This window comes from Trichechus manatus, unplaced genomic scaffold (genome assembly GCF_000243295.1).
Source record: "Trichechus manatus latirostris isolate Lorelei unplaced genomic scaffold, TriManLat1.0 scaffold00009, whole genome shotgun sequence".
NCBI lineage: Eukaryota > Metazoa > Chordata > Mammalia > Sirenia > Trichechidae > Trichechus > Trichechus manatus.
The window spans coordinates 33,359,611-33,374,733 of record NW_004443945.1 but is presented as its reverse complement, the minus strand read 5'-3'; the positions used below and the strand labels follow the sequence as shown (position 1 = coordinate 33,374,733).

At 38.5% G+C, this 15,123-nt stretch overlaps 1 protein-coding gene across 6 annotated transcripts in view; it reads left to right on the top strand.

The window, feature by feature from the left end:
- WWP1 (WW domain containing E3 ubiquitin protein ligase 1) overlaps positions 1-15,123 on the top strand; it is a 144,929-nt gene that overhangs the window by 37,673 nt on the left and 92,133 nt on the right. For 2 of the 6 annotated variants that reach the window (XM_023726106.1, XM_004370793.2), the window contains exons 2-3: positions 3,624-3,719; positions 9,940-10,030. In XM_023726106.1, coding sequence (XP_023581874.1) covers positions 9,961-10,030 — 70 coding nt within the window. In that variant the 5' untranslated portion in view covers positions 3,624-3,719; positions 9,940-9,960. Of the gene's footprint in view, positions 1-2,170; positions 3,089-3,623; positions 3,720-9,939; positions 10,031-15,123 lie in introns of those variants that run through there. The other 4 variants (XM_023726108.1, XM_023726104.1, XM_023726107.1 and 1 more) reach the window with 3 other exon arrangements.

Here is a 15,123-nt window from a genome sequence, read left to right as displayed (position 1 = left end):
AACAGATCTGTCTTAGAGGAAATACAGCCAGAATACTCCTTAGAAGCAAGCATGGCTAGACTTCATCTCACATACTTTGGACATGTTATCAGGAGGGACCAATCCCTGGAGAAGGACATCAAGCTTATAGAGGGTCAGTGAAAAAGAGGAATACCCTCAACGAGATGTGTTGACATAGTGGCTGCAACAGTGGGCTCAAGCATAACAACGATTGTGAGGATGGCACAGGACCAGGCAGTGTTTCATTTTGTTGTACATGGGATCACTATATGAGTCAGAACTGACTCAGTGGCGCCAAACAACAATAATAGCATGCAAATGAATCAAATCTTAATTATTACAATTTTTTTTTAAGTTTTCCTTCTGACTTAAGAATGAGATCTTGAGGAAATGCTTGCGGTCACTAGCCGTTAGAGAAATGCAAATCAAAACCAAAATGAGATACCATCTCACTCCGGCGTTACTGGCACAAATCAGAAAAACAGAAAATAAACGTTGAGGCTGTGGGAAGATTGGAACTCTTATGCACTGCTGGTAGGAATGCAAAATGGTACAACCATTTTGCAAAACGATATGGCACTTCCTTAGAAAGCTAGAAATAGAAATACCGTATGATGCAGAAATCCTACTGCTTAGAATATATCCTAGAGAAATAGGAGCCGTCACATGAATAAACATATGCACACCCATGTTCATTACAGCATTGTTCACAATAGCAAAAAGATGGAAACAACCTAGATACCCATCAACAGATGAGTGGATAAACAAACTATGGTACATACACATAATGGAGTGCCACACAACAATAAAGAACAATGATGAATCTATGAAGCATCTCATAACATGGATGAAACTGGAGGACATTATGCTGAGTAAAATAAGTCAGTCACAAAAGGACAAGTGTATGAGACCTCTATTGTAAAAACTCATGAAAAAGTTTACACAAAAAGTAACAATCTTTGTTGGTTACAAGGGATGGGAGGGGTGTGGGGGAAATACTAAATAGGCACGAAATAAGTGGTATCTTTGGTGAAGGGTGAGACAGTACACAATACTGGGGAAACCAGCACAACTTGTACAAGGAAAGGTCACGGAAGCTCCATAGACACATCCAAACTCCTTGAGGGACTGAATTCCTGGGCTGGGGGCTTTGGGGACCATGGTCTTGGGCAACATCTAGCTCAACTGGCATAACATAGTTTATAAAGAAAGTGTTCCACATTCTACTTCAGTGAGTAGCATCTGAGGTCTTAAAAGCCGGTGAGCGGCCATCTGAGATACTCCACTCATCTCACCCAGTTAGAAGCTAGGGAGAATGAAGAAAACTAAAGACACAAGGGAAAGATTAGTCCAAAGGACTAATGGACCACAACTACCACAGCCTCCACCAGACAGAGTCCAGTACAACTAGATGGTGCCTGACTACCACCACCACTGCTCTGACAGGGATCACAGTAGAGGGTCCCAGACAGCTGGAGAAAAATGTAGAACAAAATTCTGACTGATAAAAGACCAGACTTACTGGCCTGACAGACTGGAGAAGCTCTGAGAATATGGCCCCCGGACACACTTTCAGCTCAGTACTGAATTCACTCCTGAGGTTCGCCCTTCATCCAAAGATTAGACAGGCCCATAAAACAAAATGAGGCTGAAGGGGCACGCCAGCCCAGGGGCAAGGACTAGAAGGCAGGAGGGGCAGGAAGGCTGGTAATAGGGAATCCAAGGTCGAGAAGAGAGAGTATTGACATATTGTGGGGTTGGTAACCAGTGTCACAAAACAATAAGTGTACTAACTGTTTAATGAAAAGCTAGTTTGTTCTGTAAACCTTCATCTAAAGTACAAAAAAAAAAAGAGATCTTGAAGTAAGGCAGTTAAGATACATCTTTTAAGTGATGATTTAGTAGATCTGTAATCTCAAGAACTGGAAATGTAGTTTATTATGTACATTTAAGACTGTTTTCTTTGTAGTTGAATAATAGTGAACATTTATACTGCCCTGTGGCATTTTTCAAGGGTTGAACTGACATAATCAGCTTATATATAACTGGCCATAGCCTCTAGGCATAGATTATGACCTTAATTCATTTGCATAAATAACCAAATTTGCTTTAAGATTTATTAAAATTTAGACTTTTTTTTTTTTTTCCCACCATCACACTCACTTTATAAATCCCTGAACTAGAATTGGCCCTATAGTTCTCTCTCCTTTTATCCTGGGGACCAAGGATAGCTGAAGAAAAGTCATATCGTCATTCAGATTGTTGTCCCTGTGGATTTGTGATAAGTACTCATATCTGTATTAGTACTTCTCAGCAGTAGTTGATCAGCACTCTCACTGATTCCACTCAGCATTTATCCAAAAATATCTCCTCCGTGAACAAGCCCATATTCTTCCGTGAATTTAATACCCCCTGCAAGGACTAACTACAAGATAGTTCTTCTCCGTAGACCTGTTTCCTGAGCTGCATACTTATATACGTTAAAAAAAAAACAAACAAACCCGTTGCCATCTAGTCGATTCCGACTTATAGCAACCCTATAGGATAGGGTAGAACTGCCTTATAGAGTTTCCAAGGAGCATCTTGTGGATTCGAACTGCCAGCCTTTTGGTTAGCAGACGCAGCTCTTAACCACTACGCCACTAGGTGTCTATTAAATTTCTCCACCTGGTTGTTAACAGTTCCTGTGAACAACATGTCCAAAGTAAAGCTCTTCCTTTTATTACTAACCTTTCTTCTCCCACAGTAAGAACAGTTGTAGCCTTTTTGAGTGATTACTTTGTGTCATACGCTCCAAGTGCTAAGGATTTTACATGTATTATCTGATTTAATCATCATTACAACGTGAGATAGATGCCTTTTTTCTTCCTGTTCTACTGCTAAAGAGAGGAGCTATGAAGCTAACTTGGTCGCACGACTCTTATGTGGCAGAACTGGAAATGAAATCCAAATAGTCTGTCCCCAGAGTTGACTCTTGAAAACTTCGCACAGTATTGTCTTCCCAGATTGCTCTTCTTCTTACACTCCACCTGGATGGCAAAGTGGGAAATTTTATTTGTTCAGACTCCTTCCTCTTTCCAACCGTCAGGTATGTCATAGTCATCTGGTGAAAAATCTTATGCATATCCTTAGTTTTTTTCTTTCCACTAACAATGCCCTAGTTCAAATTAATTTGCTACCTTAAATCTAATATCAGTGCTGTCAAAATTATTTTTCCAAAGTGTAATGCTCATTATTGAAACCCTTTAGTGTCTATCAGTTACCTTCAAGATAAACTTTAAACCACTATCCATGGTATATGTAGAATATCATATAAACTACTCTATAGTGTGCTATGCAATTTAGACCCTACCCTGGTTGCCTGTTAAGCCTTATCACTTCACACCATCCTTATGTTCCTTTGTATTACATACATCAGTTCTTTAAACACTCCATCCTTTCTTTAGATGATGCTTGGAGAATTTCACTTCAAAACACAGTATACTCAAAGGTTATCTTCTCTATGAAACCTTTCCTAATCCCTATAGGTTGGATTATCCTCCTTGTGTACCCCAGGTTTACTATTTTACATTTTGTATGTGTGTTAGTAAGGATCACACTAAAAGCAATTTATTTGTTTACAGGTTTGTCTCCTCACTGGACTATGAGCTCCTTGAAAGAAGGAATCGTGTCTTACTCATCTTTGTATCCTCAGTGTCTGGCACAGTTCTTGGTACATAGTAAGTGATTTCACAATTTTTGTTTAAACTAAGACAATATTTAACAATCAAACTCCATCATGTTGATAGTTAATTATACCTATGTAGACTTAGTGCTGTGTTGTCATAAAAACATGGCATATAAAAATACATTCTATTTTAAGCGCCACACAACTTTGTTGTGTGAAGACTAATTGTATGTTGAAATTCATAATTTTACTTACTGTATATCTTCCCTTTTAAAGCCAGGATGGTGCCAATTTTGAACCATCTCTGTCAATTTTTTTGCAGTTAAAATTTGCAATTATTTGGTTACCAGAGGCTTGTACTCCTGAATCTGAGGATTGGTTTATATAGAATAAAAAGAGAAATCGATTGGGGGGTGGGGGTGGGGGTGGGGATAAGAGTACAGAGAGTTTCATGTAGTAGAGCTAACAATCTTTTTAGCTCGTTGACACCATTTCTCGGTATCCATAGTTTTAAATTTTAAAATTCTTCTCAAATAACTAAGTCTACACCTGTCTCCTTTATTCTCAACAATTACCTGTCCAATTCACTAATGAAGTTCCTCGATTTTCTGTCTGCCTCCAAATAAAATCAGTACCTTCACCTATCATTAAGTCTCTCATTTATTACTCTGAAGAAGAAGTGTTGTCTTTTTGTTTGAAGACCCTATGCCATGTGTGTGAAAGTTTCATGCCTTTCCCTTCTCTTTGTTCACAGGCCACAGACATATTCCCTTACCATCAAACTTGCTAAATTAGTCATCTACACTTTCCTGTCTCTACTTCTTTGCTTTCCATGCATTCTTTAACGTTTTAAAAATGATTTCATTTGACTATACCCGATTATATATAACATGGAAGTTAATAATAAAAACAAAAATTTATGCGCCAACCATTCAGCTTAACTAGGTCAATAACAACATGGTTAAACAGCTACGTGTGTGCCTCTGTAACCCCATGTTCTTCCTTACCCTCTTCCCCCCACCCAAAGTAATTGATACCCTGAATTTTTTTCCCATCACTTCCACTTTTTTTTTTATAGTATTACCACAAAAATATTTCTTTTTTTGACTTTTTAAAATTTTATTTATTTTGTTGTTAATTGTTGAGAATATACACAGCAAAATATACACTAGTTCAGCAGTTTCTACATGGACAATTCAGTGACATTGATTACATTCTTCGAGTTGTACAACCATTCTCACCCTCCTTTTCTGACTTGTTCCTCCCCCGTTAACGTAAACTCACTGCCCTCTAAGGTTTCTGTTTCATCTTTTGACTCGCAGTTGTCAGTTTGATCCCGTATAGATAATTCTTAAAAGAACATAGTGCTCAAGGCAGATACTACTTTTTACTAGTTAAGCTAAACTATTGTTTGGTTTAAGAAGACTTCAGAAGGTATTTTTGGTTTAAGGTTTAAAGGTTGTCTGAATTTTATTGATTCATCTAGCCTTCATGGCTCCAGAAAGCCTGGAATACAAGAATTTGAAATTCTGTTCTGATTTCCCCCTTTTGATCAGGATTCTAATGTAGAATCCTTGATCAAAATGTTCAGTAGTGGTAGCCAGTTGTTTTGAGTTTTATAATCATTGTGTTTGTAAGCTTTTTAAAGCTTGCACAAATGGTATTTTATTATAATTAATTAAAATTAATTACAAATCTTCATACATTTCAAGGAAAACATTCAAGCATCATACAGAAATACATAGGAAAAAAAAATCTCACTACACACATTCAAATTTATAACAGCAAAATAATCATGGAGACTTATTTTTGGACTATGTGGATTTGGCCATACCACATGTATTATGAGTTGGAAGAATTTATTGATGACCTTTGGTGTAGAATGTTAAAGTTGAGGTAAGACTGAATGAGAAGATATTAATGCTCAGAAGTCCCATTTATCTCCCCTCACCTCACTAGTATGTTCCTAAGATACTTTCATGTTGTTGCTTACAGCTGAAGTTAATTCATTCTCACTGCTGTATAGTGCTCTGTTGTGTGAGCTATCCTAATCATTTAACCATTTTTCTACCACTGGACTTTGAGTAGTGTTTAGTGTTTTTGTTATTATGATGAATGCTTTTACTTGATAAGCAAGTCCAAAATTTTTTATAGTATGTATCTAGGAGTGGAATTGCTCACTGAAGGACCTGTAAATATTCAGCTTTACATGATAATGCCAAATTGTTTTCCAACATTTAGACACGTATTGTTTCACCAGTTTAGACACCTACTAGCAGTGTATGAAAGTGACCACTACTCCATTTTTTTAAGCATTATTTGATACAGGTTCCCTCCACTATCTGAAAGTAGAGCGTTCCTATGAAACCTTTTGTAAGTCGAAATGGTGTAAAGCAAAGAAGCAATTACCAATGATTTATATAGGAAAAATTTTTGAGTGTTCCCAGACCCCAAAAATAACCTGCATCTAGTTTTATGCTAACTGTAACACCCTTACAAGCTCTCTTAGGCTTTTCTGATATCTTAGAACACATAGTGCTAATGGATGCGCAAAATAAATCAAGATAAAGCACAGATGCTCAGACACAGTTCAGAGCTATGATAGCCTGATGCTGAAGTGCTGAGTGTAGTTCCCAGGGAAGGAACTTGGTGACACCACTCGCCGCTTGGGGTGTGCTCTGCCTCTTTAATGGCTCGCTGCACAACAAACACTGAACGCCATTTCCGCTTTTCGCCTTTTTTTCATGAAAGTGAAAATCCTTTTCATATTCCTTTCAGTTAGCAAAAACAGGTACTAATGTAGGTCTTTCCTAAAAGCCAAGTGATGTAAAGTGAACTTTCGAAAAGCAGAGGATACCTGTACTGTCAAAATTCCTAGTTTTTACCATTCTGGTGAATGTTAAAATACTTCATGGGGTCTTAACTTGTATTTCTCTGACGCATAATGACGTTCTGCATCTTTTCATATGTTTATTGACCTTACAAGTTTCTTTGTCTATAAAATTCCTGTTCAGGTTTTTGCCCATTTGCCTATCGTGTTCTTTTTCTTGTTATTCGTAGATGTTTTTATATAGTTTGAATATTAATCTTCAGTTATTTATGTTTTATAAATATCTCCCAGTTTGTGCTTTGCCTTTTAGTTATCTTTATGACATCTTCTGATAAACAGAAGTTTTCCATTTCCATGTAACAAAAATATCACTCTTTTTTCTATGGTTAGTATGCTTTCTCTCTTATTGAAGAAATCCTTCCATCTGGAGGGCACAAAACCATTCTACTATATTTTCTTTTAAAAGTTTTGACATTTGTATTTTATACTTACAGATCCCTGGTGGCACAGTGGTGAACTTGGAGGTTGGATTTTCTTCAGGTTTCTTTGGCTTAGAGACAAATCTGGGATCTTGATCCTTTTGCCATCTTTTCTATCATGTTCCTTTCATTGGTCTTTGTTCTCTCCATGGACCATGGCTGGAGTTCCCACTTTGCCATTTTGGGACACTTACGCCATCTACCTTATTTTCATCTTTCTGGTCTTACCTCTGTTGTTTGAGCTGGAACTACTTTTCTCTCACCGTCTGTAGGAGATTGCTGCTCTGTGTCTGAGTTCTGAGATTGAGCAGGAGAATGAGAACTTCACTTCACCCAAGCATTCTCCTTTGTGGAGAGGCTAGTGTTACCTTTGGAGGCTGATCAGGTTGGGAGGCTTAAAAATGGAGATTGACAGTCTTCTTCCTTTTCATTTTCCAAAGTCTTCTTATTTTCCTTTGTGCATTCTGATCTGACTTCTGCCAGATGTGACTGAAATCCCACTCTGTGATAACTCAATTTCTGCAGGATGAGAGCATTGGCCTGACTGAGGTCTCAGGACCTGTGGATGTGTATTAACTAGGATCAGCTAATCAACTAATAAGCAACTGTTTATTTTGTCTGCCCCTATCTATTTCTGTATCTGTCTGTCTGTCTATTTAATTATCTATCTGTAACTATAAACAAGTGAAGAGAGCCTAATGATTTTTAGAGTATTGGGTACCTGAATTTAGGGGAAGGGTCTAAATGGAACATAGAAAAGACTTCAAACAGGGAAAAACAAGGTAATCAAAAAGACTGCAAACAGGGAAAAAGAAAATAAACATTAATATTTCTCAGTCTTGTTCAGAATGTTCTGGTTTACCTTAGTAGGTTAAGGGTGAATAGAAGTTGAGTCTTGATATTTGTCATGTAGCAGAAAGCTGAAGTAGCTCTACTCTGTATTTTCTTCAAATAAAAATTTCAGGGGGCAGAGTAGAACTTGGAAAATAATTACCTATACAGAGAAAAGTGCAACATTTACTAGGGACATACGTAATCTAGTATGTTAACCTGGACTAGATAGGGTCACTGTTAGTCAGAATTGACTTGAAGGCCGTGGGTCTGTTTTTTTTTTTTTTGGTTTGGACTAGATACTATTTAGTAAAACCTGTGAAAGCCGGAATCTGTAAGGCAGAAGTCTGTCGGAGAAGGAAAACTCAAATATTCTCCACTAATACAGAGAGATAGAAAAGTGGTAAGACTGTACCCTCTTAAAGACGGAAAACTTGCAAGACCTGGAAAATCAAGGCAGTCCCCTTGAGTTTCGGCTCTCACGGATTTCACTGTATTAAAAAGTTAGAGTTTTTAATAGCTGATTTTTCAGAAGTGGATCACCAGACCTTTCTTCGAAGGCACATCTGTTGGACTCAAACCTTCAACCTTTCAGTTGGCAGTTCAGCACATTAGCTGTTTGCACCACCCAGGGACTTCACTTGATATAAAAGGGGTTTGACTGCAGATTTGTTATTCATGCTTTATAAATAAAGTTCCGTATAATGCATGTTTTTGTTCTTAAACAGTATCTTTGACCTACTAAAAATTATTAAAAACTTATATTTCCTTTTTTACCATATCTTTCTCCCTCTGTGTTTTGCCCTTTCCTGCAGATTTTCTATAAGCATGCATCTCTGATTATTTCACACTGTTTCTTATCATTAATAAGGGAAAAAAATGAATGACAGATTTTCTAATTTGTTTTCCTTCTTCCCACCCAGATGAACACTGCACATTCATGCTTAGCATAGCAAATTTTACATGCCTTTCTGTCCCATGAATGTCTAAGCTTGGCATTCTTTTGGAATGCCTTTAAATGACTATATTCTCTTAATTTTTTTTTAACTTTTCATTTTGAAATTCAAACATAACAGAGAAGTTTCCAACCTCGTATAAAGAATTCCTGTATACCTTCACTCACATTTCTCAAATGTTAACATTTTACATAACGCCGGTACAATGATCAAAATCAGGAAATAACATTGATACAGTACTATAATCTAGATGTTATGAAAATTTTCCCAATTTTCCCACTGTCTTTGTTATCTAGTGCTGCTATAGCAGAAATACCACAACTGTTTGGCTTTAACGAACAGAAATTTATTCTCTCATAGTTTTGGAGGCTAAAAGTCCAAATTCAGGGTGCTAGCTCCAGGAGAAGGCCTTCTGTCTCTGTTGGCTCTGAGGGAACGTCCTTGTCTTCAGTCTTCCCCTAGTCGAGGAGGTTCTCAGTGCAAGGACCCCAGGTCCTAGCGTTTCTTGCTTGGTGGTAATGAGGTCTCTCTCCTCTTTTATATCTCAAAAGAGATTGACTCAGTGTGCAACCTAATCCTGTAGATTGAGTCCTACCTCTAATCCTGCCCCATTGACATCATAGAGGTTAGGGTTTACAACACATAGGATAATCACATCAGATCACAAAATGGTGGACAACCACACCATACTTGGCCTAGCCAAGTTAACACAAATTTTTGGAGGACACAGTTCAATCCATAACACCCACTAATGTCCATTTTCTGGTCTAGGATCCAATCCAGGATCACAAATCCAAATTGAGGGATATGCCCCAAAATAACTGGCCAGTACTCTCCAAAACTATCAAGGTCATGAAAGACAAAGACTGAGGAACTGTTCCAGGTTAAAGGAGACTAAGGAGACATGATATCTAAATCAATGTGTGACCCTGGATTCTTAGTATCATCACTTATTTTTGTTCTCAAATTGACCTAGATACAGTTAAATAGCCATATTTTATTGTGGCAGTATTACAGTGCTAAGTCTTAAATGGAAGACAACTGTGAACATGTCAACGTGATAGGTTGAAAATACTCTATTAAGTGTGGCTTCTTAGTTGATTTCAAACAGTTTCAGTCGTATTGAAAATTACAATCTCTTGTCTAACACACAAACGGATTAACTTTTTTTTTTAGGTTTAAGCTGAATTTTGGGACATGGCCACTGCTTCACCAAGGTCTGATACTAGTAATACCCACAGTGGAAGGTTACAGTTACAGGTAACTGGTAAGTTGTCATTTTCATAGTAATTTAAAATAGTGATTCTCTGATGAGACTTTTTATCAGCTAATTCAGCAGACTTATTCCATAAGAATCTTTTCTTTTAGCTTCGTACTGTGGTGTATTTGTTGCAGCAGGCCCCCAGGGACCTCTAAAAGTATTTAGTCTGTTGAGCCTGTGCTGGGTACAGAGAAGATACATCATTTCTGGTGGTGAAAGAATTTGGGGATTGAAATAAGCATCACTGAGTTGGTGCTTAAATGATAAATTGTATGCAGAAAGATGCTGAAGATCTTGTTCTTTCATGCATTTGTCCATTCATTCAATCATTGGACAAATATTTATTAAATAGGATTACATTTATGAAAACACAAGGCCCTAGTTCTCCATGAATTTACTGTGTAGATGTGAAATAGATTTGTACAGACAGTTACCATGCAGTGGGATTATTAACTAGGTATAGTGAGAACTCGGGGAAGGTGTCCTAGGTCTGCTTGGATTGGGGGTAGCCTGTGGACACAGGAGAATAGGGTAAGAAAAAGGCTTACAGAGAGGGTAACACTTAAACTCTTGCAGGAAGAATTGGAGTCCATCTCAAATTAGATTGTCAACAGAGACCATTAGAGGAAGAGGGGGCAGCATCTCCAGAGCATGAAAGACCTTTGTGGGTTTAGGAAACTTCAGATAATTCAGTCTCACTAGTTGGAATACATGATTCAAGGAAGAGTAGTCCTTAAGCCAGAAATTTTCTTCTAGGAATTTATTTTGCATGCAAAGCATGTGTCTTAGACTGGGTCGTCTAGGGAAGCAAAACCAGTAAAGTGTGTGTATATATATATACAGAGAGAGAGATTTATATCAAGGAAATGGCTCACGCAGTTGTAGAGGCTGGAACATCCCAAGTCCATGGATCAGGATAGACGCTTCTCCTGATTCACGTAGCCGCAGGGGCTGGCAAACCCAAGATCAGCAGGTCAGAGAGCAGGCCTCTTTCTCACAGGCTGTGAAGATCGACAAATCCCAAGATTGGCAGGCAAGACTGCAAGGCTTCTCCTGATTCACGTAGTTGCAGGGGCTGGTGAGCCCAAGATCAGCAGGTCGGAGAGCAGGGCTCCTGCTCACAGGCTGTGAAGATCAGTGAATCACAAGATTGGCAGATAAGCTGATAGCTCAAGTCCCGAGAACCAGAGGTCAGACAAACAGGAGGCAGCCGCAGGATCCAGAGTGAGCAAAGAGCCAGAATGTCTGCTTATATTTGGATACAGGCCATACCCGTAAGGAAACACCCTTTCAACTGATTGGCCACTCACAGCAGATTCCATCATGGGAGTGATCACATATAAACTCTGAGAATCATGGCCCAGCCAAGTTGACACACAGTCTTAACCATCACACCATATATGAGGCTATTTCAGTATTGTTTTTAATAGCAGAAGACTGGCAAGAGAATACTAGACAGACAATGAAGTGAATGAAGCAGGTTTGTGGGTACTGATTAAATCTACGCTGTTAAGTGAGAAAGCAAGGTGTGGAATAGTGTGCTACCATATGGATGTAAAAAGGAGGGTTGTATGTATGCAGCTTTATGCTTAGAACACTAGAAGTAGTGTTGGTGAAAGTAAGGGTTAGGAGTAAGAAGGAGACTTAATATAATTCCTGTGGTGCTCACTGCTATGAGGTTTGTTGTTGTTTCTAGGTGTTTTCAGTGAACAAAGCTAAAAAAAAACAAATCCTGAGTTCATGCTGATATTTCCAATTCAAAATAAAAGCCATTTTCCACTAAAAGGAAGAAAAGTATTTTTACTTAATTTGATTTTATATTTTTATCTCTTTTATCTCCAAATTTTGATTCCAGATGATATTAACATTGTTACATTTGTGTTATTCAAATACACACATATACATCTCCATATATAGGGTAGTTTCAAAAGAAGATTAAAAGTAACAGAAACAAGAAGCCTGCTCAGTGCAGTTTAAAATTTCTCTGGGAATTTTTCCCCCTTAGGATATATGTTCAGAGTACCATGGTTTAAAGTAACTTAAAATAATTTTCCATTTGGTTATGCCCCAAGTTGATAATCAGGTTCATTGTTTATCAGTTATTTGTTTTTTATTTAATTTTGTTCTGTAACCGTGTAAAACATTTACGTGGTTCTAGAGTCAAAACTATAAACCAAGGTACAATTAGAAAGATCTTGCCACTGCATCCAATCCCTCCTCCTTCTCTCCCTTGCCTTATAGGTAAACATTTTTATTAGTTTTGGTTTATTCTTTCTGAAAATATAAACGGATATATACAACATATGTATTCACATCTCTTCCACCAACCCCCCAATTTTTATGTACTTTTCTACACCTTATTTTTCACTTAACAGTATCCTGGAGTTTGCTGCATGAGACTCTATTGAATGGTTATATTATTGTTTGCTGTGTCAAGTCAGGTACAACTCATAGCAACCCCATGTGACAAAGTAGAACTACCCCAAAGGGTTTCCTAGGCTGTAGTCTTCAGGGGTAAGGAGCTCTGGTTGTGCAATGGTTAACGCTCAGCTGCTAACCGAAAGGTTGGAGTTCAAACCCACCAGCTGCTCCATGGGAGGAAAGACCTGGCAGTCCGCTCTTGTAAAGATTATAACCTGGGAAACCTTATGGGGCAGTTTTATTCTGTCATATACGGTCATTATGAATCAGAATCGATTCAGCAGCACACACCATCAACGGTCTTTACGGGAGCAGATCGCCAGGTCTTTTCTCTCGAAGAGTGGCTGGTGGATTCGAACTGCCGACGTTTCTGTTAGCAGCCAAGTGCTTAACCATTGCACTACCAGAGCTCCTTTGAATGGTTATACCTAGGTTAATGCAGCCAGTCTGGTATTGATGGACATCAGGCAAGGTTCCACTCTTTTGATATAACAGATAGTGCTGCAATGAATAGTTTCATGCAAATATCATTTCTTAATTTTGCTCACGTATCTTTAGAATAGAATCCTAGAAGGAAATTGCTGGGTCAGAGAGTAAACACATGTAATTTTGCTAATTATCATCAAATTCCTCTCCGTAGGGTTTGTAACATTTTGCATTCCCACCAGCTGTACGTGAGAGTACCTGTTTCCCGACAGCTTCACTAAAGTTTTCAAGCTTTGGATTTTTAACAATTGGATAGATGAGTAGTATCTTAGTGTCATTTTAATTAGCATTTCTCTTACTATGAGTGAGGCTGAGTCATGTTTAAGAGATATTTGTGTTTCCTTTTCTGTGAACCATGGGCATGTATATTTTGAAGGAATTTCCCATATAATTCTGATGTATACTCTACTTAAGAGCCAGTGATATAATTCCTAGTATTTCTGCTTTTGCTCTGTATAGGCTTAGAGCCACACTTTTTGCCTTGGAATCATATAAGGCTTCTTATTTAAGCAATAAAAACCTGATTTGGCCGATTTGAGCCGAAGAGGAACTTATTGAAGTGCCATCAGGTAGCTCATAGAATCACCAGAAGTCTAGAGAACCAACTGGAAAATAGGTATATGGACCAAGGGAGTCTAAGTACCCAAGATAATGCAATAATGCCACCACAGTATTTATCATTTTGAGCATCAGTTACTCTCCTTTGAAATACAGTGATGCTCTTGGGAAATACAGAACTTGGACCTGTGTTAACTGGCACCAGATTTTAGTGCCTTGCTTTTCTCCCCCCCCACCCCCCCGCCCTGTTTTTCATTTTGTTGTTCGAATTTTTAAGAATAAAAAGCACCTAAAAATTCATGATCCTATAGACCTCACAAATACCTTATGGGATGAATATCATCACTCCTGTTTTACCAATGAGGGAACAGACTCAGAGGGATTAAATGCTTTCTGTTATTAATAGGACACCAACCGAAGTCTCATGACTCCAAGTTGTTACTCTTTTTATTAGTAACAGTGACCCCTATACTGATTTTTCTTTTATTTTTTAAATAATCAGTACCACATTAAGGCCCCATGACTATTGCAGTCCGTCAGCTTATGGTCTGTAGACTGAGGTACTCTGCCCTATGCCAAATTAGGAAAAATCCTAATCTATTATTATGTCTGTTCTAAACCCATAGCTGATTAGCAGCAGGAAATGAGAATAAGAACATTGTTCATGGAAAGCAGGAAAACTATGAAGGAAAAAATCAAACAGAAAACTACCTACCAGAATATGGTAATATATTGTGATGTAGAATGCACATAAGCATAATAGGATACATAATATTTAGACTTCGGACTTTCTACAGGTTGTTGTTTGGTGCTGTTGAGTTGATTTCAACTCACAGCCACCCCATGCGACAGAGTAGAACTTCCCCATAGAGGTTTTTTTCTCTTTCCCATACAAAAACTTATATATACATTGTTACGTGACTGTAATTGCTCTCCCCATACTATGACAGCACACTCCTCCTTTCCACCCCTGATTCCCCATGTCCATTCAACCACCTCCTAACCCACTCTGCCTTCCTATCTCACCTCCGGACAGAAGCTGCCTGTTTAGTCTGTTGTATCTACTTGAGCCAAGAGGCACACTCCTCACAAGTATCACGTTGTGTCCCACAGTCCAGTCCAGTCCCTGTCTAAAGAGTTGGCCTTGGGAATTGTTCTAGTTCTGGGCTGATAGAGAATCTGGGGGCCATGCTCTCTGAGGTTCCTCCAGTCTCAGTCAGACCATTAAGTCTGGTCTTACTAGAATTTGAGTTCTGCACCCTACCTTTCTCCTGCTCCATCTGGGAGTCTCTTTTGTGTTCCCTGTCAGGGCGTCCATTGGTGGTAGCCAGGCACCATCTAGTTCTTCTGGTCTCAGGCTGATGAAGTCTCTGGTTTCTGTGGCCCTTTCTGTCTCTCGGGCTAATACTTTCCTTGTGTCTTTGGCGTTCTTCGTTCTCTTTTACTCCAGGTGGTTGGGACCAATTGATGGCATCTTAATTGGCGGTTTGCAAGCTTTTAAGACCCCAGATGCCACTCACCAATGTAGGATGAGGAACATTTTCTTAATAAGCTTTGTTATGCCAGTTGACCTAGATGTCCCCTGAAAGCATGGTCCCCAGACCCCTACCCCTGCTACTCTGTCCCTCAAAGTG